The sequence below is a fragment of the Lepisma saccharinum genome, chromosome 4, assembly GCF_977018435.1.
Source record: "Lepisma saccharinum chromosome 4, izLepSacc3.1, whole genome shotgun sequence".
NCBI classification, from domain to species: domain Eukaryota; kingdom Metazoa; phylum Arthropoda; class Insecta; order Zygentoma; family Lepismatidae; genus Lepisma; species Lepisma saccharinum.
Genome location: NC_139232.1, coordinates 105,445,216 through 105,469,464, shown reverse-complemented (window position 1 = coordinate 105,469,464; position 24,249 = coordinate 105,445,216). Strand labels below are relative to the sequence as shown.

At 35.9% G+C, this 24,249-nt stretch overlaps 1 protein-coding gene across 1 annotated transcript in view; it reads left to right on the top strand.

Annotated features, from left to right (window-relative positions):
• Positions 1-24,249, top strand: part of LOC145987296 (aminopeptidase N-like) — a 56,173-nt gene that overhangs the window by 8,784 nt on the left and 23,140 nt on the right. Inside the window, exons 3-7 of the mRNA XM_083121812.1 lie at positions 2,743-2,842; positions 4,030-4,111; positions 10,249-10,438; positions 18,582-18,774; positions 20,645-20,922. Coding sequence (XP_082977938.1) covers positions 2,743-2,842; positions 4,030-4,111; positions 10,249-10,438; positions 18,582-18,774; positions 20,645-20,922 — 843 coding nt within the window. The remainder of the gene's footprint in view (positions 1-2,742; positions 2,843-4,029; positions 4,112-10,248; positions 10,439-18,581; positions 18,775-20,644; positions 20,923-24,249) is intronic.

Sequence of the window (24,249 nt, the reverse complement as noted above, 5' to 3'; positions counted from 1 at the left end):
CACTCCTCTTATCTCCTCTCCTGTCTTAGATTTCCGACTTCACTGCACTCTTCTCCTCTTCTTTTCGTTCTTCTCATGTTCTCTCTTTTACTCTACTCTCACCTCCCCTCTTCTGTTCTCCTCCTCTCCTATCAAATCTCCTATTCTCCTTCTCTCTCATTTCTTTCAAATTCTCTCTTCTCCTCTTTGCTCCATTTTCCTCATCTCTCCTCGCATCTTTTCCCTTTCTCCTCACTACCCTTCCTATCCACATCTGTCCTATCTTTTCTTCCCTCTTTTACTTTTCCTCTTCCCCTTTCGCTCTTTCTTTTCTCCTCTCATTTTTTGTCCCTTTTCGTTTCTTCTCTTCTCTTTTCCTTTGTGTAGACTCATCAGCAATGAAATACTAGAAAATCGATTTGTTTTCTTTCAGAAAGTATTTCTTATTTGTGACAAATGTAATGCAGATATTTTTTTTAGAGTTTTATACAATAATACTTGGCTTTATTCTTTTCGCGTATTTCACAAATATCTATTGTGCTAATGGCAACCCTGAAATTGAGCCTAACTCTACACGCAACCCACCAGCGCCTTACGTAATTTGGATTGCCTAGTTTAAAATGTCGTTGTCCTAAAACTTTTGAGAGACACTGTACCTGAAATATGTTACTGAGTAGCTTTACATGGGAGATCACCTTTGTGATTGAAACGTTACGCTGATCAATTTGGTCGGTTTGAACACAAATTCCCTATTTTCTTGATTAATCTTCTTCATTCTTTCCATTTTGAGTCTTGGAATATTTCTCTCAGCCTCTGCTTCATCTTGTACTTCTTCTAAATTTATATGTAACGGTAACCCATATACTGTATTAGTCCCATTCTGTGTAAAAGACTCTTCGGGATTTTGAAATTTACCTTATACTTCTCCTGAAACTCTTTGTTCAAGTAAAAGTAATTTGCATAATTGGATGTTAAAAAGTAAACTTTTGCACGATTAGGACCCGATGCCTTAACATAATTCACCTTAATTCTAGCTTCTCTTAAGTGACTACCTAACATAATGGCACAAAAGCTACCAACATTGTGTTTCACGCTGTGCTTTGAATTTTTTTGGAGCATTTACTGATTCCTCCTTTTCATTAACTCTTGCTCGATTTCATTTAGTGTCTTCACTTTTTGGTTGCTTAGTAACCAATTCAACATCCATATTTTCTCCGTCTTTACTTGAAGATGTATCCCTTTTTCCTTCCACTATTTCGTTCATGTCCATTTGGACGTCCTCTCTGTTCTTATTATTACATTCCTCGTTAGACATTTCCCTCACTGGTATGAAATTTGTTGAATTTCTTACAAACGGGAAACTTTTTCTGGATGGCCCAGAGCCTTCCATGCTATCTAGATTTTGAACACAGATTTATTTTCTTAATCACAAGATTATTTGATATTAACTTAGGTTTCAATAAATTCACTGACTTATAATAACACAGAACAATTTTGTAATATGAACGATACTTACTTAGATCCACAATTTAATCTTGAATTTATCTGTAATTATATATTACGCAACTAGCTAATATTTCATTACAGACTCTTCACTTCTAACTTGGTTTAACTTTCACAATTTCGAAGCACTCGCATTGATCATATCGTTAGAAGGCACGGAGTGAAATCTCGGCAACAGTGTTGGCTAAAATCTGCACCACGGAGTATATTGCGACGAAACGCCACTTCGAAAATTTTGATAATAAGCACTACTCTCTGAAGGTACGAAATGTTTTCATTTTTTCACATAGTATTTCAGATGCTTGCGGAAAGAACATGTGATCTTCGTTTCACTACGAAATCTTCAATACTAGTCATAAAAGAAAAAAAATGAACCCGTATTGACAAAATTATCACCTCAGCGCCATCTGTACGCGGAAGTTTGAACATGGCGGAGACCTTTCATTTTCTGTTATTTACTTATATACCTTCAATCGTAACAAAATTATAAGGCTCACAAGTTCTAGTGAATAAAACAATCTTTTCTATCGGAAAATTTCTTTCTTACCGAATTTATATTAGTTGTACGGTTATCCATTGAAATTTGGGCCTATGCTTTAACATGGCTTAACCCCCTTAAAAGATGTAGCACTATTTTCCTTCTTCTTTCTTTCCTTCATGTTCATTTTCAAATTCAAACAATGAATATCACATCATATGCTATTATATTCTATTTACAAATTACATACAAAACTACTCTAGTTATGCGAATGTTTATGTACTACATAGATGTATTTAATAAGCCTACTGAATTAGGAAGTTCACACTTCCATTCGAAGAAGTCGGCATTTTTGCAACTACTGCTTGTGTCTGGTTATGAATTCCATGTTGAAAGTTGTATTTTCATTTAGATATGAGTGTCTCTTTACAGTAGAGAAATAAATTAAAGCTGTGGAACATGAAAAGCGCAGCCAAGTAATGTATTTTGATTGATTTGAAACACTTTATGGAAAGAAGTTCAACGAAAACAAAAACACTCCTGTTTCTTTCCAAAAGAGCCGTTTTCTTTTCACGATTTCCGAATCAATTTTTACACATGTTAACAATAAGGATGTGAAGGAGTGTAGTGCACGTTTACCCAATAGGAGGGTCTATGTGTGATTTTATTGTTTTGCAGTATTCTTGCATGTTGTTTGTGCGGGGTTTTTTCTTTGTGGTATTGTATAATTTTGCATGAATCTATATTTGAAACATATACTAACTTGATATTCTTTCAAAAAGGATGATCCCTTATTCAGATTAAACAGGGGATTTCTGAAGTTTCTTCATTTTGGTTACGGACGAGAGGACGGATATTCCTATAGAAGGTCACAAAGAGATGGTACAGTATTTTTACATTAATTATTCATTCTTGATATATATATATACGAGATGTATAACTTGGGACCCAAATTTGGAGGGTCAGAATCGAACTTGGAGCTTAACCCCATAAAAATATCAACTAGGACTATTGTTGAAAGCCAGAATATCCTGTTCCATTTGAGATATCGTAAATATTACTGGATTCTTTGATACTAAGGTTCCAGGATGTTAACAAAAGTACCATTAACATACAAATTGATATTAGCCTGAAAATTTGTGGACAAGTGTCCTCTTGGCCCAACCAAATTACGCCTCTGTATAAACTTTCGAGATCTATGTTTGGATGTTCCTGTTTCAGCACATCACGATAAATTTTCTACTTGTATACCAAACTAGTAAAAACTGCCAAACTTGCGAACCAACACTGGTCGGAATATTTATTTAATTGGGTTTTTATAAAAAAACAACACAAGGATTATTCTCGTGTAATTTGTAAATATTTTTGCTTAAATATTGTGCATAAAATAGCTACACGATTTTAGGTTTGGAATTATAATTACTTCAAATGAGTGAAAGAGTTTAATACCATAAGGTTAACAATGGAATCTGCAAAAGTATTGCGTTTAATTCAAACTACTTGATGGAGAATTCACAACCTAGAAGGAATTTAATAGAGGCGGACAACTCGGGTAGCAGCCCGGGGCTACACCCTCGGGGGCACCAAAAGGGACGTCCCGCTTGAGTAGCGCCAAAACTGATTACGTAAGCGTAGTTATGTTTTCTTAAGAATTATTTATTTGCGTAGTCAAGAATTAATCGAAGTTACTGCTGCATAACACAATCATTATATTGCAAAATCATGTAGCAATTTAAGCTAAGAGATTCCTCTCATTTTGATGTCATTATGTACGAATTAAACACATACCTAAAATGAACCTCTTTTGAATGGTAACACGTGATATATTAAAAAAAAATGTATTTTTATTTATTAAAACCATAAATTTATAACGTTTTCATATTTCCATTGGAGAAAATAGGGGGCCAGAAAAGATGGAGGGGTGGAAAGGAAGGGGCGTCAAAAATCCACCTCACATGGGTAAAAATTTTATCTTGAGCCACCCCTCAATCTAGATGTAAAGTTAATACCAAAATGACCATTACATTTCTGGTTGGTTAAATAACTGAGAGTCGTCTCTTATTTTCCAGAACTTGTGATTAGGTCAATGTTCAACGAAACAGTTTCTCCAGCTAATTACCAGAAGACGTTGAGTAAAATGGGCAGTGAGGGGTAAGTATTGAGAGAGATTGTTATGTGTGCGTGTGTTTAATGGTAGGTGTGTGTTTTTCTGTGTGTGTAATGACGCCGCCAGAAAAAAGGTAATGGGTGGAGTAGGAATATTTACTTGGGAGTGGGGCATTACATTTAGTGCACAGCGGAAGAAGAACACACGCAAAAAGAACATTATTACTGGTTGACTGGAGGTTGATCGTCCCTCCTGTCCCTCTTGGTGCCGTCTCTCTCTTTTCTCTCACTCCCGACATCTCTATGTGTGTGTGTGTGTGTGTGTGTTTGAAACGTTTGGCAAAGTTTAAGAATATTTTATGCAGAAATAAGATAATCGGGATTGAACCCACAGTTTCAGGTGGCCTCCACCGAGGTCGAATGTGGGACACCTTGATTTGTTGGTGTTCCAATACGTTTCATTCCGCTTACGCATTTCTCACCCTCTCTGTGTTCTTACATTCAATAGATTCTGTGACTGACCCAAAGATGTTCATTTATTTCATTTATATTTATTGTTTAATTTTGTGTTTAAAATGCATTATGATATTTAGGTTGTTATCAATTACTATTTTGTTATGTTCCAAAACGTTGTTGTACATAGTGTAGTGTACATAAGATGTATAATTAATTATTGATAATGTGAAATTGCTATGTATAAATTTCTATACTTATTTTGAGCATAGCAACGAAAAACAAAAGACAGTAGATCAATAAGTAAAATATATAGAAATGTTAAATAATGACGTCTGAGTTTCATTGAAGTTATCAAAATCCTAATTGCAATTTCGAAAAGTGAATACTAGGATGCTTCGCTGAAGTTCAAGTAAAAGGCTTGCTTCAATAATTTGGCGCCTACAGCCAGGATTCAAGAAGAAAAGGACAATCTTCTGATGCGTGGTTTGAGATTTGCGCAATAGTTGTTACAGACTTTTAAAATTTTATTTTGTCTTCGAGTTGCAATTTGTTGAACATGTTGCGAAGGCAAAATTGGCGACCCTAAATATTTTATTTATGTTTATTATTATTCTGTGCAGTCATGGCAGATAAAACTAAAGAAACTAAGTCTAGACATTCACGTAGGCTAAAGTCTAAGGTTGCATATGAAGGAACCTACTTAAATAGTAGTAATTCTCACGATGGGGACATTTGTGATGTACAGTCAGGTAAGATTGAAGGAGTGGCGTGTTGTGATATACTTGATAATGACCTGAGGTATGTGCAATGTTTTGATTGTCATTCGTGGTATCATGTTTCATGTTTGAAGCTTTCCATCACACATTGGACAATTTATTCTACCACTAAGGAAAGATATTGTTGTAACAAATGTGATTCCAGTTACGATCCTTATCAATTGCCAGTGTATTTGGAAAGTATAAATCCTAATTTAAATGACATACTAAACAGCATTAGAAGCATACAATTAGCTGTTGTAAGTTCTAATCAGGCACTTAAGACTCAGTTTGAACAGTCTAATCAGGAACTTAAGACTCAGTTTGAACAGTCTAACCAAGAACTTAAGCAGTCTAATCAAGAACTTAGGACTCAGTTTGAGCAGTCTAATCAAGAACTTAGGACTCAGTTTGAGCAGTCTAATCAAGAACTTAGGACTCAGTTTGAACAGTCTAACCAAGAACTTAGATCAGAATTAAATCTGTCTAATGAAAATATTCAGGTTAAATTCGACGTTATATCTTTAAAACAAGCTGAATTATCTAGTGCACATACACAGTTATCTTCACAGCTTGATGTTAAATTTGAAGCTGTTAATCATGATATTAGTCATGTTAACAATCGGCTCAATATTTTAATGTCTGAATTTAAGGACAAAATAGATGCGGCGTGTTTACAATCAACTACACGTCTTGAATCTGTATTAGATAATAAATGTAGTAATGTTGATGTCAAACTATCTGAATTTGAAAATGTGCAATTATCATTGAAAGAACACGTTCTTGATTATGATCAACGTTTAGATAATCTCAATTCAAATTGTAATGACTGCTCTGCTAATATAGTTGATCTTATATCTAGAGTCACTATTTTAGAAAGTAAAAGTAATGTTAATGCTGATGTACATAAGCATATTTCTGATTGTACAGAAAAGTTCCAACAGTTTAATTCACGAATTGAAAGTATGGAACAAGGTAACAAAAACCTTCAATCTGATGGCAAATATTTAACAGCCGAAGTTAATTCTAATGCTCGTAATTCTGTTGTTACAAATAGTAAAAGTAGAACAAAATCAATTGTTCTGGATAATACAGAATCTAATACATGTCACAATGGAAGATCCAAGCTTGATGTTGGACTCAGTACTTCGTCTAGTGACATATCATATGATTCTTCTAGGACAGTTTCTGGTAAGAAGAATATTATAAACACTAGTGCACGTAAACATGTCCGTTGGAAGCACACGTATAATAAATCTGTAAGATCTAGCTCTGAAGAAACTTTTGTAAAGAAATTTAGATGTGACGACACAGAAGGTTCATTCCAAAAACGAGAGTTAGATGCTGAGAAATATAACTACACTGATACTTGCTATCAACTGTTTGGTACAAATGGACATTCTACTTCTAGTTCTGTGTTTACATCTAATAATGACAATGTTAGTAATGTACATAATAATCCACATTGTCATCTGGATCAAAGCGTTAATTCTCCTTGTATGTGGTGTGATTTTAACCCACAAATATCAGAACCTAACCCACAAAAGGATTGTGTTAGTAATATCTATCGTGATGCAAGTGTACCATGTTCAGTTTCGAACAATCACGATGATCCTCATTCTTCTGTAAATGGTTCGAGATTGCATAACTGTAGTAACACAGGGTTAAACGGAGCAACTCATATTTGCTATAATCGACTGTATAGTTCGAGAGGAAGAAGTGATCATCCTATAACTAGAAATACATGCAATGGAGAAGGAAATGCAAGAAGTGGACGTTTAAAATTAAGTGAATTATCTCAATTGCCTAAGTTCTCGGGAAAGTTAGAGCAACAATCAGCGAGAGAATATATTGAACAGCTGGATAACATATTAAATGTTGTAGGAGTGCCAACAGAAATGAAACTGCAAAGTATTCAACAATGCTTCATTGGAAGAGCTGTTTATTGGTTTCGGACTCATAAATATTATTTTAATTCTTATGATCAGTTTGTACAAGAATTCATTAATCAGTTTGCTTCTTCGGAAGTTATCCAATCACAACTCTCCGTATTGAGGAATCGCAAATACGATCCCAGTGTACATGGCAGTTTAGAGACTTTTGCTTTAAAAACTCACTCCAGTTATTGTAATTTGGTTGAAAATCCTCAAGATATAGATGTTGTGCAGTTAATACTTAGCCAATTACCTGATAATATTGCCAATCACATTACTTGTCACGAAATTCGTTCAGTAGATCAACTAACTAGCATGTTAAGAAGAATAGATGTAATAAAATTTAGTAGAAAGGAGCTTGTTGTTCTTCCTAATGAAGACAACGAACGTGAAAATATTCCAAAGATTTTTAAGAACTCTGAACAAAATAGAGGCAAGTTAAATGTGCGGCAAGTTAATGTTCGACGTTCGAAGACCACTAGTGTTTGTACTCAGACTCCAACTAATAGTGAGTTAGAAGCCAATGCTGTTATCAATCAAGGTTACGAAAATCGGCAGGGAAACGATCTTCGAGGTCGATATTTCAACAATATAAGGCGAACCTCTCATAATTATGGACATCATGGAAATTTTACTGCACGAAACAATTATAATGGCTTGAGATCTAGAAACGAAGAACAATTATGAAATAATTTCAGGCAAGATAATTATCGTTCAGCTACAGGACAATTTAATGATGAAAATTTGCTCAATCAATCGCGATTCTATTACAGGAATGAAAATCGCAGTGCTAATAATAATACAATGCCATATCAGAGTTTTCCTGCAAATTCAAATTCATTAAATTCTCAACCTGAAGCAGCAGGTTTAGTATCACAAACTAATTCTGATTCTACAAGAATGGCAAATGGTGAACAAAATACTTCGCAAATAAATCAAGTACAAGGTTCTTTACCTTTAACACAAGTTCCCGTGAAATGTTAAATTAAAAGGTTGAGATGATTTACTTCAAGCAAGTTTTTTTTGTATACAAGGTCAAAGGTTTGCTTAAAACGACATCAAGAAATGTATTTATTAATTATTTGCACTTTAATTCAAAGAAAGGTGGAATATTTTAATCTATGCATATTCAATGTAACTGATGATGTTGGAACTTATTCCTATTGGTACTGATGTGCTATAAAATGCGAGAATTGTTGCTGTATGCAAGTAAGAATGTGAATGTACATTCTGTTTCTGAACGATATTGTTTAAGAATTTGTTCAGAGAATAATATACTCTGCATATAAATAATTGATTTATGCCAATATATTGTATCTAGTAGGAATGAGAAATGTAACTATCCACTAGATTACATATGGTTATTATTTTATTTGAGAATTGATGTGTCTACAAAGTACATGAATAAATGTAGACTTTTATGAAAGGCCATGGATGCCCTGACGATGTGATGATTATCTTCGTCTAACAAGTTTATATGCGCGCAAATAAGTATGATATTTGAAGAAACAGTCGCAGCATTATGTTATTACTTGCTACTCAATTGACAACTTGTATTTGTTCAAGGAAATAAGTAATCATGTAGCTATATATGAATAATTACGGAGTTTCCAACTGAGATAGTGAATTTGAAGATTTGAAGAACAGAAGATCAAAGTGCATATGTAGTATTTCTTGACTGTCCTGTATTAGCTACATCTATAAATTACTATTGCTGAAGAAATTATCCAAGATGTAGTGAAGAAGTGAAGTAAGAAGGTTTGAAGATTTTGAGAGTTACATCGGACAACGAGAAGCTATAAATACAATTTCAGATGTAATAATTTATGTTCATGATTGTTTTCATTCAAGAACATTGTCTTTAGTTTAATGTACTGAATGCATGCAACTAAAACAAAATGAAGAATATGTCAGTCAAGTTTGATTCACGGAGATCATAGTGAACTCAATTAATATTGTTTGAAAAAAAAAATATGTTGTAATTTAAAAATGCAATGTTCACAAGTTTGTAACTAAATGTAAAATTTTCGATATTTACAGAATAAGTCGAAAATTTTCACCCGGAAGGGGTGCGTATTGTGACTGATCCAAAGATGTTCATTTATTTCATTTATATTTATTGTTTAATTTTGTGTTTAAAATGCATTATGATATTTAGGTTGTTATCAATTACTATTTTGTTATGTTCCAAAATGTTGTTGAATTAATAAGATGTATAATTAATTATTGATAATGTGAAATTGCGTTGTATAAATTTCTATACTTATTGTGAGCATAGCAACGAAAAACAAAAGACAGTAGATGAATAAGTGATAAAAGATATAGAAATGTTATATAATGACGTCCGAGTTTCATTGAAGTTATCAAAATCCTAATTGCAATTTCGAAAAGTGAATACTAGGATGCTTCGTTGAAGTTCAAGTAAAAGGCTTGCTTCAATTCTCACACTCACTCTCTCCCTATTCTCTTGTTTCATTGATTTCCTTGTTGCTTTCTGCTTTTCTACCTTCATCTCTCTCTCTCTCTCTCTCTCTTTCTTTGTGAATGTTTTCTCTTTCCTGCGCCAGACCCTGTGAACGAGTACGTCGACCTCCGTGGCGGAGTGGTTAGTAGAACGTGCTACAACACTAGAGGTTCCGAGTTCGAGTTCCGGGTAAGGCATGGGTATTTGTGTTTGTCCAGATGATAAGGAAGTGATAAACTGTAACAATTGAAAAGTGTAAAAGTGAGAAAAAGTGTGAATGGTGGGGGATACCTCCGTGTAGGGGGTATTTACTTTATATGAAAAAAAGTGGTTAGCACATCGCGCTACGCGCCTCTTTCCCTCTACTTCTTTTCTCCCGCTCTGTGTTTCTCTCTCTTTGTTTATTTTTAATTTTCTTTCTCTCCTTCATGTCTGTCTCCCCTTTCATGTCTCTCTCTCCTTTTCTCTTTTGTCTGTCTCCGTTCTGCCACGTACACGCACGCACACAAAAAAGAGAAGAGATCGCAAGTACATTTCATGTCAGAAGTAATAATCGTAATTCATTCTCCTCAGTAAATCTTCATACGACGACGACGACAAGAAATATTTCTGGCAAACTTTTGATGAGCTCTGCCACGAGGATGGATCATTGCCTGCCAGCATATTTCTCCCTGATGTTGCAGCCACATGGACCAATTACAGCAGAATTCCTCTTGTCACCATTAACAGAAATTACGAGAACAACACAGCAACTCTAAGCCAGGTAATATAAAATATATTTTTTAAGAAATCAATTCTTATATACAGGGTGATTGGTAATTCGACCTATTCCTGGAAAGGGGTAATACTAGAGCACATTTGCAACAAATTTGACTCTATGCACAGGGCTTGGAAATCAATGGGTTTCGGGTTATTCCTGTTTGTAGATTTTCGTGACATATTTCGACTTGCGACCAAAAAACTACTAATTGTGAAAACACTACTACACCCTGGGCACTTAATTGACTCGTTGCTAACACCTGACGAATGAGTGACTACTGGGAAAAAAAATAATGCCCAAAATTCCCATACTGACAGAAAGAAACAGTCATTGGAGCACACGTCATTAAGATATTTGGAAATTATCGTTTATATCGAAGAGGATTACTCAAACAAATGGTAACACACTTAGCGTAAAACTTACGGAAAAAACTTCCTCGTTTCATAAGCTCTCCAAAAAGATACAAATGTTGTCAACTGGCATCTGAATAAAAATCTGAATAAAAAGCAGAGAAGGCGCGTTGTAGACCTCTTTGAAAAGTGAAAACAAGTTGTCGGTTGTGAGAAATAAAGGAACTTAAATGAGTGACGTAATAATGTTATTTAGCATTCTCATAATTCCAGGTTGTGAGAATTAACTGTTACAAAAACTACAAATCCTGTTCAAATTGCCTCCCCCGGTTACGTATGCAAGCAAAAATTCTTTCTTATTTAGTTAAAATATTGTATTTGTGCGTTTTCAATTTGGCAAATATTTATGATGTCATCGACAACTAGTGTCAGATAGAAAATAAATTAATATTGCTGTGCCAGGACTTGGCAACATTTAAGACACTGATAGATTTATCAACAAGCAAGAAGTACCATAGCAACTAGGAAATATAGTGGAAAAGATGTCTTGAAAATTTTGCAATATGTGACTTAAAGTTTATTTAATTGCTTTTAAGTGTGTGTGTCCAAGAATAAGCCTTGTATAAAGGTGAAACAGTAAGTTTGTTTTCCACGCTTTCCTCTTCGACAGGATCATGAACTCGGGGTCTGCCAGCATCGCCTTGGTGTCGTTGAACCGATCCAGTTTCTCGAATCCGCCGATCTGTCGTACCAAACACGCTCACGTCAGGTAAACGGCGGTTAGGAAAACGCCTGCGGTAGTATCTTCGTGCTGCAGCGGCGTTATCATCACAACACCCGTAACAATACACGATATCCGCGCATTTCGGCATTTTCGAAAGCAGCCATTTGACACGGAAGCTTGTTACGTACCTTTCACTAAGTTCAGAAATTTACCCTTCGCTCCGCATGTCGTCGTCACAAGACTCCTATCAATTACAAAACGTGGAAAAGAAACTTACTGTTTCACCTTTAAACAAGGCTTATTCTTGCAAACACACAATTAACAGCAATTAAATAAACTTTAAATCACATATTGCAAAATTTTCAAGACATCTTTTCCACTATCTTACCTAGTTGCTATGATACTTCTTCGATCAGTTTCTTAAACGTTGCCAGATCCTGGCACATCAAGATTAATTTATTTTCTATCTGACACTAGTTGTCTATGACATCATAAATATTTGCCAGATTGAAAACGCACAAATACAATATTTTAACTAAATGAGAAAGAATTATTGCTTGCATACGTAACCGGGGGAAGCAATTTGAACTGGATTTGTAGTTTTTGTAACAGTTAATTTTGACAACCTGGAATCATGAGAATGCTAAATAACATTATTACTTCACTCATTTTCGTTCCTTTATTTCTGACAACCGACAACTTATTTTCACTTTACAAAGAGGTCTACAACGCGCCTTCTCTGCTTTTTATTCAGATTTTCCCCCAAACCCGTGTGCCAGTTGCATTTGTATCTTTTTGGAGAGCTTATGAAACGAGGAAGTTTTTTCCGTAAGTTTTACGCTAAGTGTGTTACCATTTTTTTGGGTAATCCTCTTCGATTTAAACGATAATTTCCAAATATCTTAATGACGTGTGCTCCAATGACTGTTTCTTTCTGTGGGTATGGGAATTTTGGGCATTATTTTTTTTCCCAGTAGTCACTCATTCGTCAGGTGTTAGCAACGTGTCAATTAAGTGCCCAGGGTGTAGTAGTGTTTTCACAATTAGTAGTTTTTTGGTCGCAAGTCGAAATATGTCACGAAAATCTACAAACTGGAATAACTCGAAGCCCATTGATTTCCGACCCCCTGTGCATAGGGTCAAATTTGTTGCAAATGTGCTCTAGTATTACCCCTTTCCAGGAATAGGTCGAGTTACCAATCACCCTGTATATTATACATCAAGGCTGAGCCGATGCCGACGTATCGGAAAGTATCGGATGGATTTAATTTACCGTTAGTGGCCGATACTTTGGCGGTGTTTTGATGGTTGAAAGCTACGCGCGACACTTTCGCGGAGTCAAATTATTCTGAAAGTTAAGTAACATTCGAAGTTTCAATTAATTTTGTACCATTCATATCAGGGTGAAATTCATTCCTTGACAAACATAAAAAAGATTAAAAATCATTTCTAAATTCACTCCTCACGAACTTCATGTCTCTTGCACATTCATTGCTATGGATATCTACTGATATTGTTATTATTACAAAGCGGATCAAAGCAACAATCAAACCGGTTATGTATTTGGTTGATGTGTTAAAGTAAATCACCAGTTTCGTGTCAAGCAACTATGGCACTAGACAAATCAATAACATTGGATTGGATATCTCTGACGAGTACAAATCTTGTCAATGGAAAATTGGTCGAAATTTATCAGGTTTTTTAAAAAGACTCAATCCAATACCTTGCTCGAAGAGACTTTATGGAAGCATATGATTTTATCATTGTGTAAAAGAACCTGCATTTTGAGATTAAATAACAGATATTTTCATATCCTGAAGTACTTCTTTACTACTTTAAAGGAAAACTCTGGTAAATTGATGCTTATTATTGAATACTCATTGACCAATATTAATAAAAAAATTGGACAACAATTTCCAAGCATCTGTATCGGTGACAATCGTAAGAGTATTGGTATCGATTCAAAGGGGTATCGGCTCAGCCCTAACAGAGCTCCTAACGTACGTGACACACATTGTCTTCTGAATGTAAACCGATGTCCTTTTTAGTACTCTCTTCTACTCTCCAAAAAGTGTTCGGCTGTTTCCTTAGAGTATAACAGAAATTAAGTTGGTAAGAACTAATGTCCTTGCTAATTCCGAACACTAGATATATTTCAGATGCTCATTAAAAAACGGGTGGGGGAGAAAATTACTTAATTACTTTATTAGTTATCGATTTGAAACGGTGATGTTTTCTTTAGAAAAATGTTACCAAAGGTTTATGGGAATATTGACAAATTCATTCATTCATTTATTGTTTTCTGCCCAAGGGGAAGTCTTTCCTTCCTACCTCCAAGCTGTTCGATCTTGAGCCTTTAGCTTTGTAGCATCGTAGGAGTCTCTTATTTAGACGTCGTCAATCATTTGGTATCTTCTTTTCCCTGGATTTTCTTTCCATTGACCACCTCTTCACTGACATTCCTTACTATACAATTTCTTCTCATCCAGTGACCCAACCAATTTATTTTTCTCTTCGTTATTTTCTCCAGTATTGATCTCTTTTCCCCAACTCTTTCTAGCACTGCTTTATTTCTTACAGTTGCTGTCCATTTCACCCCTTCTATTCGTCTCCCTAGCCACATTTCTAGAGCTTCCAGTAGCTTTTTGTCACTTGTTGACAGTGTCAATGTTTCCGCACCATATCGAGCTGCACTCCGTACAATGCACTTCATTAGTCCTTTCCTCGGATCTTTGTTCATAAATCCACAGAAAATATTTTCCTTCCTATTAAAGGCTTCCTTCGCTTCTATTTCTTGACTGCATTTCATATCACCGTTTATGACGCATCCAAGATATTTAAAGGTGTCTACTTGTTCGATTATCTCACTTCCGACGCTCACTTTTGCCTTTCTCGGTTCTCTTCCGATCACTATTGTTTTCGTCTTCTTCACATTTATTCTCATGCTCATCCCAAACTGTTCACAGTGGGTATTCATTTCTGCAAGCATGGCATTTACGGTTATTTCATTTCCTACCAACAGGGCCATGTCATCTGCAAGTCATATAAAAGATATTGTCCTTCCTTCTACTGCTACCTCTCTCTTGCAATGGGAACAGTTTTAACTATATCTTCTAAATATAGTTGTTGAACAATATAGGAGAAAGACAACATCTTTGTCGTACCCCTCTTATAATTTCACTTCCTTGGCTCATTTGTTCTCCTATTCTCACTTTTACACGTTGTTTCATATATAATTTGCAGATAAGCCTCCTTTTCTTCCAATCTACCCTAATATTCTAAATGATCCCTGAAAACTTGGTCCAACTCACTCTATCAATGGTTTTCTCTAAATCGACAAAGGGTATAGATATTTATTTACCTTTTTTTCAGATATCTTTCTGCAATTGTTCTCAGTATTTCTATGGCGTCTCTCGTACCTCTTCCCTTTCTAAAATCAAAATGTTCTTCCTTTATCTCTCTGTTTATTTTAGAGTGTAGGCATCTATTTAAAATTCTCAAGAGAACTCTTGCTGATTGTGATATTAAACTGACTGTTCTATATTCAGCACATTTCTTGGCGTTACTTCTCTTCTTTACAGGCACTTAGATTGTTTCCATGAAATCTTTTGGCCATACACCTTCATCATACATTTCATTGCATAAATGTAGCATTTCATTCTATCCTTCATCTAGATTACTTTATGAGTTCGACAGGAATTTGGTCACTTCCTGTTGTTTCCCGTTCTTCATTTCTTTGAATGTGAGTTCCAATTCATCCATCATCATGAGTAGCCCTCCTTGTCCTATTTTTTTTTCTATTCATCATGTATCTGGTCGGCTCTCTTTCCCTTAGAGATCCTATTCATACTCTTCCCATGTTCTCAGTAATTCTCGTTTGTCCCCAATTTCGATTCCATTCTCATCTTCTATCATCCACATAGCTTCCCACGTCTTTTTGTAAAGCAAAGGGATTGAATTTCACAGTATATCAGGTCATATCATCTTATCTTTCCTAATTCTTTTATTTCTTCGCACGTTAGTTTCATCCATTTCTTTTTTGCCTTATTTACTTCCCTTCTTACCTGTTTATTGAGTTCTCTGTATCGTCTTCTTCCTTCCTGTGCATTAATACTCTTCCATCTTCTCCGTTCTTCCATTTTCTCGAGCATACTTTCTGTGATGCATTTTTTTTCATTTCTTTCTTACCCTGCACCCTATGGTGTCTTCGACGGCTTTGTTAAGGCAAACTTTTATTCCTTCCCAGATAGTGTCACTGATTTTGAACAAGCTTTTTCACTTCAAATACACTTTCTTTAAATTCTGTTTCAAACCCTTTCCTTTGTTTTTCTTCCTTTAGTATCTCGATATTTGGTTTCTTTATTTTCTGTCCTCTTTTTATCTTCTTCATAGACAAGCATATCTCTTCCTCTTATTGTGCATGGTCTGAATTTATATCAGCTTTTGGTAAAGTTTTTGAATTTTTGAGGCAGTTTCTAAATATCCAGGATGTAGTCTACCTGATATCTTCTGCTGTCCTTTGTGCATGTTCATGTGTATCTTCTTCTCGTATGCTGTTGGAAGAGAGAGTTTCCAACAATGAGTGAGTTACTCTTGCAGACGTTGACCAGCAATTCACTTCTCTCGATTCTGTCCCCCAATGCATATCTTTCTACTCCGATTCCCTCCTGGCCTTCTCCTACTACTGCAGTTCCAATCTCCCATTACGATAATGTATGCTCTCTTCCTTTATTTTCCATTATGTCGTCTATCTTGTCGTAGGTTTCGTCTACTTTCTCGTCTGGCAAACCACTATGACCATGTAGACATGTATAAGCACTAGGTCTTTTTCTTTCCCTTCAGTCGTACCATAATAATCCCCTCATCCAGTGACCAAGCCTTATAAGAGGCCCGGAGACCGGACCTACCCTAATATACTTGGCTATTACGGAGTATCTTATTACTTATAATTTAATTAACGACGCCTTAATACAAGAAAACTGAAATTCTAGGCCTTACGATCATTTCCACAAATTTCCATCCCTGCCAGAGGCTCTATCGTCGCATGTCGAGCCACTTCTCCTTGGGCCTCAGCTGGTCCCATAACATTATATGTGTTTCATGCGCGAAAGCATAATTTCAGGGGCGCGTTCGCCCGAAATGGAGACAGTGATTACAGCCTCATGCAGTGATGCTAATCCTAGCGTAATTGTGCTAAAAATAGTACAATTTGAACTTCGTTGGCACCTAGCACCCTGTGTTTGGGATAATGGTAAAATATAGCATCATCTATAAACATGCGCCTCTGGGAGACAGATAAGTTGAATTCAGAGGAATATATTTTGAAAATATAAATTTAAAAAAATCCTATTTGATCATTTGATCTGATTATTATCAGATCTTATTTGTTTCAAACAAAAGGTAGCATGCCGAACCAGCCACATCTGGTCCACCGTCTTCTTTTCATATTTTCTTTATCTTTCCTTACTTAGCTCACGAGGAACATTTTATTGAAGGAAATTGCTAGAAAGTTGGGGTCACAGATAAAAACGCCGCCGCCTTTTGTAGTCGTCGAATTTTCTCAAACTTTGTCAAGCGATTGAACCAATTATATTGGTTAAACCATTGTAATTAATTTGATGGGGGAAATTACCAATATCGTTTAATTAAACAACAACGCATGTTCACATCACAACTACCCCCAAAATAGATACATAAAATGAACATAAGACCTAAGTCATCCGAGCACAATTTAGTTGCATTTAGCAAATTTAAGAATTTAATCAGCACACTTTTCCTGATTGGGAGATTGGCAATGCTGGAGACACGGTACAAAACTGGGTTTCACATCTGTTTCTTGCCCAACGCGGCGTGAAAAGGTGAATGGGAAGGTGAGGGTAGAAAGGTAAAGACAATTTGTTCAGAGGGCGAAAAATGTTTCTATCACAGTGTTCTGCGTTTTCGTTAGTTTCTCCATTTACTCCTGTTGCTTTGTTCTTTTATTGTTATATTTTATCTCGTTTTTTCTTCTTTTTGTTCATTTATTTTTTATAGTTCTTTCATTGATTTCCTTTATTTTACTTCGCTTTTTGTGCCACTTTTGGCTAATTTGCGAAGATGGGGAGGAGTGTTGATATGATGATATTGACGAATGGACACTCACAAATGCCCAGGCCGAGATTCTATCCCAAAACCCCTGGCGTCGTAGCGCGATGTGCTAACCACTCCGCCACTGGTGTCGGGTTTCATTGTTGTGAGCGTGAAGTGAGCAAGGGGAATAATGACTTGTATTACTCTGGAATGCTACAAAAACAAGCATAGAAGCCTATAACAGGGCATAGAATGAAAGAAGGGGCATTGAGGACTGTCACTCGAATGACATCTAAAGCATCAATTTACAATAAAATCAAGAAATACGATCTACGAGTTAGTACACATCAAGAGTTAAGAATATGTTGATACATTTTCAAAAATAACTTTAAGGTTATATTTTTTATATTTTAAAAAAGTTGCACCCATAACAACACGAACTCACAGCTTGTGCCTACCCTTCCAGTGACACCACGCTTCGCCACTGCTCTCATCCACATAACATACTGATATTACTGAAGCTCTTACACGTGGTCCAAGTACTATGCCAACTCCATGAATTCCTGGGGAGTCTCCTCCCGATTGAAACATTGACATATTGTGAAATGTAAATATTAACTAACCCTCTGGTATCCCCAAACCGCGGAAATTGATTACCGCAGCAACATATTTCTCTCTTTCTAACATCGACCTCCTTGGCAGAATGGTTAACACAGCGCGATACAACGCAGTGCTCCCGGATTCAAATACCAGGTTGAACATGGGTGTTCTTTATGAGTGTATCTTTTTTCATGAATTTCATCATGTCATCACTCATTCTCATCTTCGCGATTAGCGAGAAGTGGTAGAAGAGCGAAGTATTATAAACCAAATCAAGCAATATCTCCCTCTTTCTTCAATGTACAACATTTTATGTTCTATATGCGACTATTATATTGTTCAGAGTGTACACTTAAGAATAAAAAATGAAATTTTTTGGAATGTTATCATACGTCTATTACAGAAAGTCTACAATATAAGGAAAAACAAAGAAACAGATGAGGATCTGCTGTGGACAATTCCCATACCCTACACAACGCAAGACGAGCTTCAGTTCGTTGATAGGAGAGCTAAGATCTTCCTTCAAGAGAAGGAGGGAGTGCTGAACGGGCTTCCAGATAGAAACAAATTTATCCTTGCCAATCCAGAGTATGTAGGTGAGTTCTGTACCACGTATCAATTCGCTTCCATGTGTGACAACTATCTTGTATTTGAGGAGGTTTCTTCCGTACATTTTCAGCGTGTCAATCAAATCCTTATACTTTAAAGTGGGATTTTGCTAAGAAACGAATTGATTGTCCTTTCAGAGCAGTAAATGAATCAAGTTATAAATTTTAGTACTACGTACCAATTCCAACAATGGCTCTAGAGGAAAACATTGACAATTCACGGGCCTGCATGGGTTTGGATGACTCACAGGTGACTGTTGCCCCTGAATTATTTCAACATGCTGATTCCAAAAATGAAATCCATTTTTACCCATCACGTGTATTTTTTTCAGAAAATAGCAATAGATTAACTGCCTTAATTTAACAATGAAATGTGTACCTCAATAGATGGCTCTGTGTACATAATTGGAAAGTATTGGCTTTCTACAATACAAATCCTCCAATTTCGAACTATAAATGCACATAGAATAGTAAGCATTCAATCCACCTTCCATCTCCACAAGACTCATTGATATGAAAATTATTCACTTTGATTACGTAAATTCAATTTTCGAAATACCGCATAAACGTTTCCTTCACAAAATGTCCAAAACTCAATGTTATAATGTAGTGTGTTGATTGAACTTAATGACGTTGAGAAAAATCATGATCTAGGGAAAAATCCTGACGTGATGGGAAGAAATATATGTCGTGCACGATCACAATTCAAAATACTTCCAGAATTACCTATTGGTTTGTAAACATCCGAAATTTCCTTTGTTTAAATTTATTTTATTGCGTTCTGTAATATACGTAATGGAATGGCGAATATGAGAATTTTGATTGTAAAATTGTGAAAAATCCTGACGTGATGGGAAAAAATGGACGTAATTTTAGTTATCAGCACTAAAAGTACTTTCGGATTCACTTATTGAATTGGAAACAACCTAAATTTCATTTGCGTAAATTAATTTGATGCATATGATGCGTTAGGTGAAGGATGCAATGTTAAGGCGAATATGAGAATTTTGATTGTAAAATTGTGAAAAATCCTGACGTGATGGGAAAAAATGGATGTCATTTCCGTGATCAGAATTCAAAATACTTCCAGAATCATCTATTGATTTCAAATCATCTGATTTTTTTTAAAAAAAATTCAAGGTGATGTGTGGATTATATAATCACTAACTGCAAACTAAATCATTCATCTTCTCACCTATTTCCGTAGCGATGACTAGTCCAATACATCATCTGAATTTTAATTTTTCGTCCATTGAAGAAATTAATAGTTATAAGTCGCGTTGCATAAGCGACTTGAGCCGACCTCTGTGGGGGAGTGGTATTCACAGCGCGCCACTACTTCAAGGCAGCCGGGTTCGAATCCCGTCTGGCCATGGGTGTTTCTTGTGAGTGTCCAATTTCATCATATCGTCACTCATCTTCGTCAACATTACAACAATGTCCTTACAACTTAGATTTGACCTTCATGCATATAATTTACTATTAGGTATCCCAACAATGTTGCTGTACAAGCGACTTTCATGTGACGTCAGGGTTCGCACAGCCGGCATGTTTGCGTAAGCAACAAAAAATGAAAAAAACGTGAGCTTCTGTATGAAACACCTAATACTTCATGATGTACCATCGTAAAAATTTTTCAAATCTTCCGCTTGAATTCCGTAGTTTACAAGAACTGGCATCCATCAAGGGTGCTCGAAGTCCCAATTCAGCAGATTGTGACGTAGGTCAAACACACCTATAAGTTGTCTTGAACTACAGGCATATTTAGTATGCCCTAACTATAGCTACAAGGGAGTTATTCTTTTAAAGTGTGTACTGGTTATTTTTTCTTTTTACACCATTGTCTGAAATCTTCCAGGTCTCTACTACGTTAACTACGACACCGACAACTGGGACCTGATCATCCGGTATTTGAACAGCGACAACTTCAAGAACATCCCCTCCCTGACTCGTGCCCAGCTGATCCACTACAGTGCCTTCCTATGTAGGTCAGGCGACCTCTCCTACGCCCACCACTTTCGCCTTCAGCTCTTTCTTCGGTGGGACCTGGATACCCTAGAGCCATGGTTCATGAAAATGATTAACAACTTTTATTCCTCATCCCTTGACGGTACAGATGCATGGGAGAATTACAAGGTATTATTATGATTATCATTATAGAACTATTGAACGTCAAGTGTAAATTACAGTGTGATTATTGTCTGTGGACCATTACAAATTTACTACGAATAAAAAATGGAACTGAATATAGTAATTCTGATGCAAATTGAATGATAAACTCTCCCAAGGTTTTTGTACACACCTCACAAATGCTATGTGTGTCAACCTTTGTTGATGTGTCAGCTAACTGAAACTGCTTCTCGTCGCTCATGCTTCGTTATTCCGCAAATTTTCCGTAATTTCTATATTTATATCAAAAGCCTCTAATTCGGAGGAAATATGGCGCTGAAATAATTATTAATAACCATTAGTTAGACGTGATTTTTTTTCCGTCACTACAGCAATGTTCAATATGCGTCAATGACCCTTTGAAAATGTAAGACTGCATGATCAATGATTAAGCAGAAGGATGTAGTTGCACCAGGTTTCAGCGTCATATTTGCACCTGGTGATGAAATTTTAACAATTTCTTTTTCTTGGGAATTACAAGGTGGCCCCACTATGACTAACTCAGAGGTTTCAGCAAGGAACAATGGAAATTTCCGACATGAAATGATCTGCAGTCATATTAGTTTAAATCAGGAATGTTGTACAGTAACGAATGTTACTAGTGGAAGCTCTGCGAGAACATTAAACAATGAAAGCGAGGAAATGCGTTTCAAATTGCCCTGCCTACCAAAGGATGACCATATAAGGCATGCTTGTAATGAAGACCCGTACCTTTTGCATGTTAAGTCTTGTCTCGGTGACTTTAATAAATTTAAATATTTAGACGTTGATAAAGATGAAGATTTACCTGTTACATTTTTGATGGAGTGGATTGACTCAGAGCCTGAGTGGACTGTTACAGATAAATGAACTCCTGCACCATTACTTGAAGCACCAGAAATACAGCGAAGAATTTGTGACAATATAAATAATGTCGTCTCGTTCCCCGTTTCTTACACCAATTGTATAATAAATAAAAGTCATTTGGTACAACTCCGAACGGTGACAATATCAGTTTAGTAGTGTATAAATACACTTAACTGGTCACAATATTCATAACATATTCATGTGTACTTTTAGTCGATGTTCGTACCATCCATATAACCAAATCGTGTCGCAGAATATGGTTTCGGTCACCTTTTCATAATATATGTATTATATATATATCATTGACTTGTTTCTTAAATGTTTAATAAACACAGGTAGTCAATGTAATTTGTTGGATAATAAGTTTTGGATCAATTTATGTTCTTTACTGCCAAATATACAGCTGGAATAAATGGAAGGAATTCGGTTGGCTTGTATCGCGGGTGAACAGCGTGTAAAAGTGGTAGGATTTAAATATTCCATTATGAACTTAGGTAATGAATTTGTCCACGTGGATTTATTTGTAGTTAAACAATTACACGCCTATTTGATTTTGAGAGCACAAGTGCAAGTCCAATAATTAATTATCGTGTGTCTACTGTAAAACTAACTCTATAGCCTTCTTAAACCCGAAGGTTCATGGCTGCAGAAACACAGGCCTTCCATCTGTCTCTATCTTGAGCATGATCTATGTACTCTTTTCCATCCCACCGATTTCCATTAGGTCCATCTCAACGTTATCCCTCCATCTTTGTCTTTACCTTCCGACAGGTCTCTTATCATCAGGTTTCCGAACAAGAATCCGGTAAACTCTTCTTTCTTCTCCCATTCGTGCCACATGGCCTGCCCACCTAAGTCTTCTTGATTTAATTATTCTAGTAACATCTGGACATGGATACAAAACCTTCTCCACTCACCTGTCTCCTCATACCTTTTAGGTCCAAATATTTTCCTATGGATCTTATTTTCAAATACTCTCAAGTTATGTTCCTCTTTCAATGTAAGGGACCAAGTTTCACACCCATATAATACTACAGGCAAAATTACTGTTTTGTATATTTTAACTTTTAGTTTCTTAGATATTAAACGAGACGACAAAAGTTTATGAAGAGAAAGGTAACATGCATTTCCTGAATTAAGCCTGCTTTTTATTTCCTCTTTTCACACTTTTTTCAAGTGTCTGTCTGATGAGAAAAATTTGATATGTAGTTGATCTGTTACGTTTAAATCCACATTGATAATTACCTATAATTTAATTAGCATATGGGGTTAGTCTTGTTAAAAGAATGTTAGATAATATTTTATATGTTGTTGAGAGTAGAGAAATTCCACGATAATTATTGCAGTTCATTTTATCACCTTTTTAAAACACAGGAACAATTATGGATTCTTCGTATGTCTACTGTTGAACTCAGTAATTGAGGTGGTAAGGAAGTATCATGTCCTTTCGTTTCGAGCACTGTTCTACATAAAGAAACTTTTTTCTTTTTTCTTAAGGAAAAAGTTCTGATTCCTATTGCAAATTTTGTGCTGATTTCAAATCTGTATTTAGATTTTATCTGTCAAGAATAGTTTACGAGTAATCGTGATTTTCATTTTATCTAAAATTCTTGCAATTCTTGCAATTTATATTGCATATAACATCATATCCATGCTCTTTTTCCTTTGTCTGTTAGACATGCTTTAAAGTCTGGATTTGCTGAAGTTCTCTACTTTTAAGCCCCACAAAGTACCTTTCATTTGCTTTGCTGGTGAAAGACGAGGCAATTTGTTTGAAATACACTTAAATCTTCTTCCAGTTGTGTCCATAGCCCTTACAACTTGTTTCGTAAGGCCTAGCTTGGTGTAAAGATGGGGAAGAGGAACATCACACGCTGTACAATTTTTCTCCTACTTGTCAATTTCGTTGAGACCCATTCTTTTTTGTGTAGGGGTTCTTCTGTCATGTGTAGTCATGTTGCATTCCCAATATCATTGCAACTATCTTGAAGTCGCAAATTATCTTCCACTTATGCTCATTATATTCCATGGAGTTCTTCTTATATTCCTGGACCTAAAGGAAATCGGTAAGGATGGAAAATGTTGGATAGATTTTGCCTAGGATAGGGACAGATGGAAGGCTTGTGTTGCTGCAGCCATGATCCTTTGGGCTTAAGAAGCTAGAGAGTTAGTTAGTTAGCTTCTAATAACTCACAGGTTTCTTTGTGACATCAGAAGAACGTATGAACGTTCATTAAACCACTAATGTCGTTTTGATCAGTCAGTAGTTGCTCAGTTTCAAAATAGGCACGTTTGTTTAATTTAGTAATCTTTGTGCTGGGGTGGAGATTATGTTGGTCGATTCCAATGTAATGTTTGTAGTAATTCTTCATGAGAGATCGAATCCTCTTCTTCTGCCTTGCAAAGGCCAACTTTCCACAGACGTAGCAGAGGCTACCTGGTTGATTT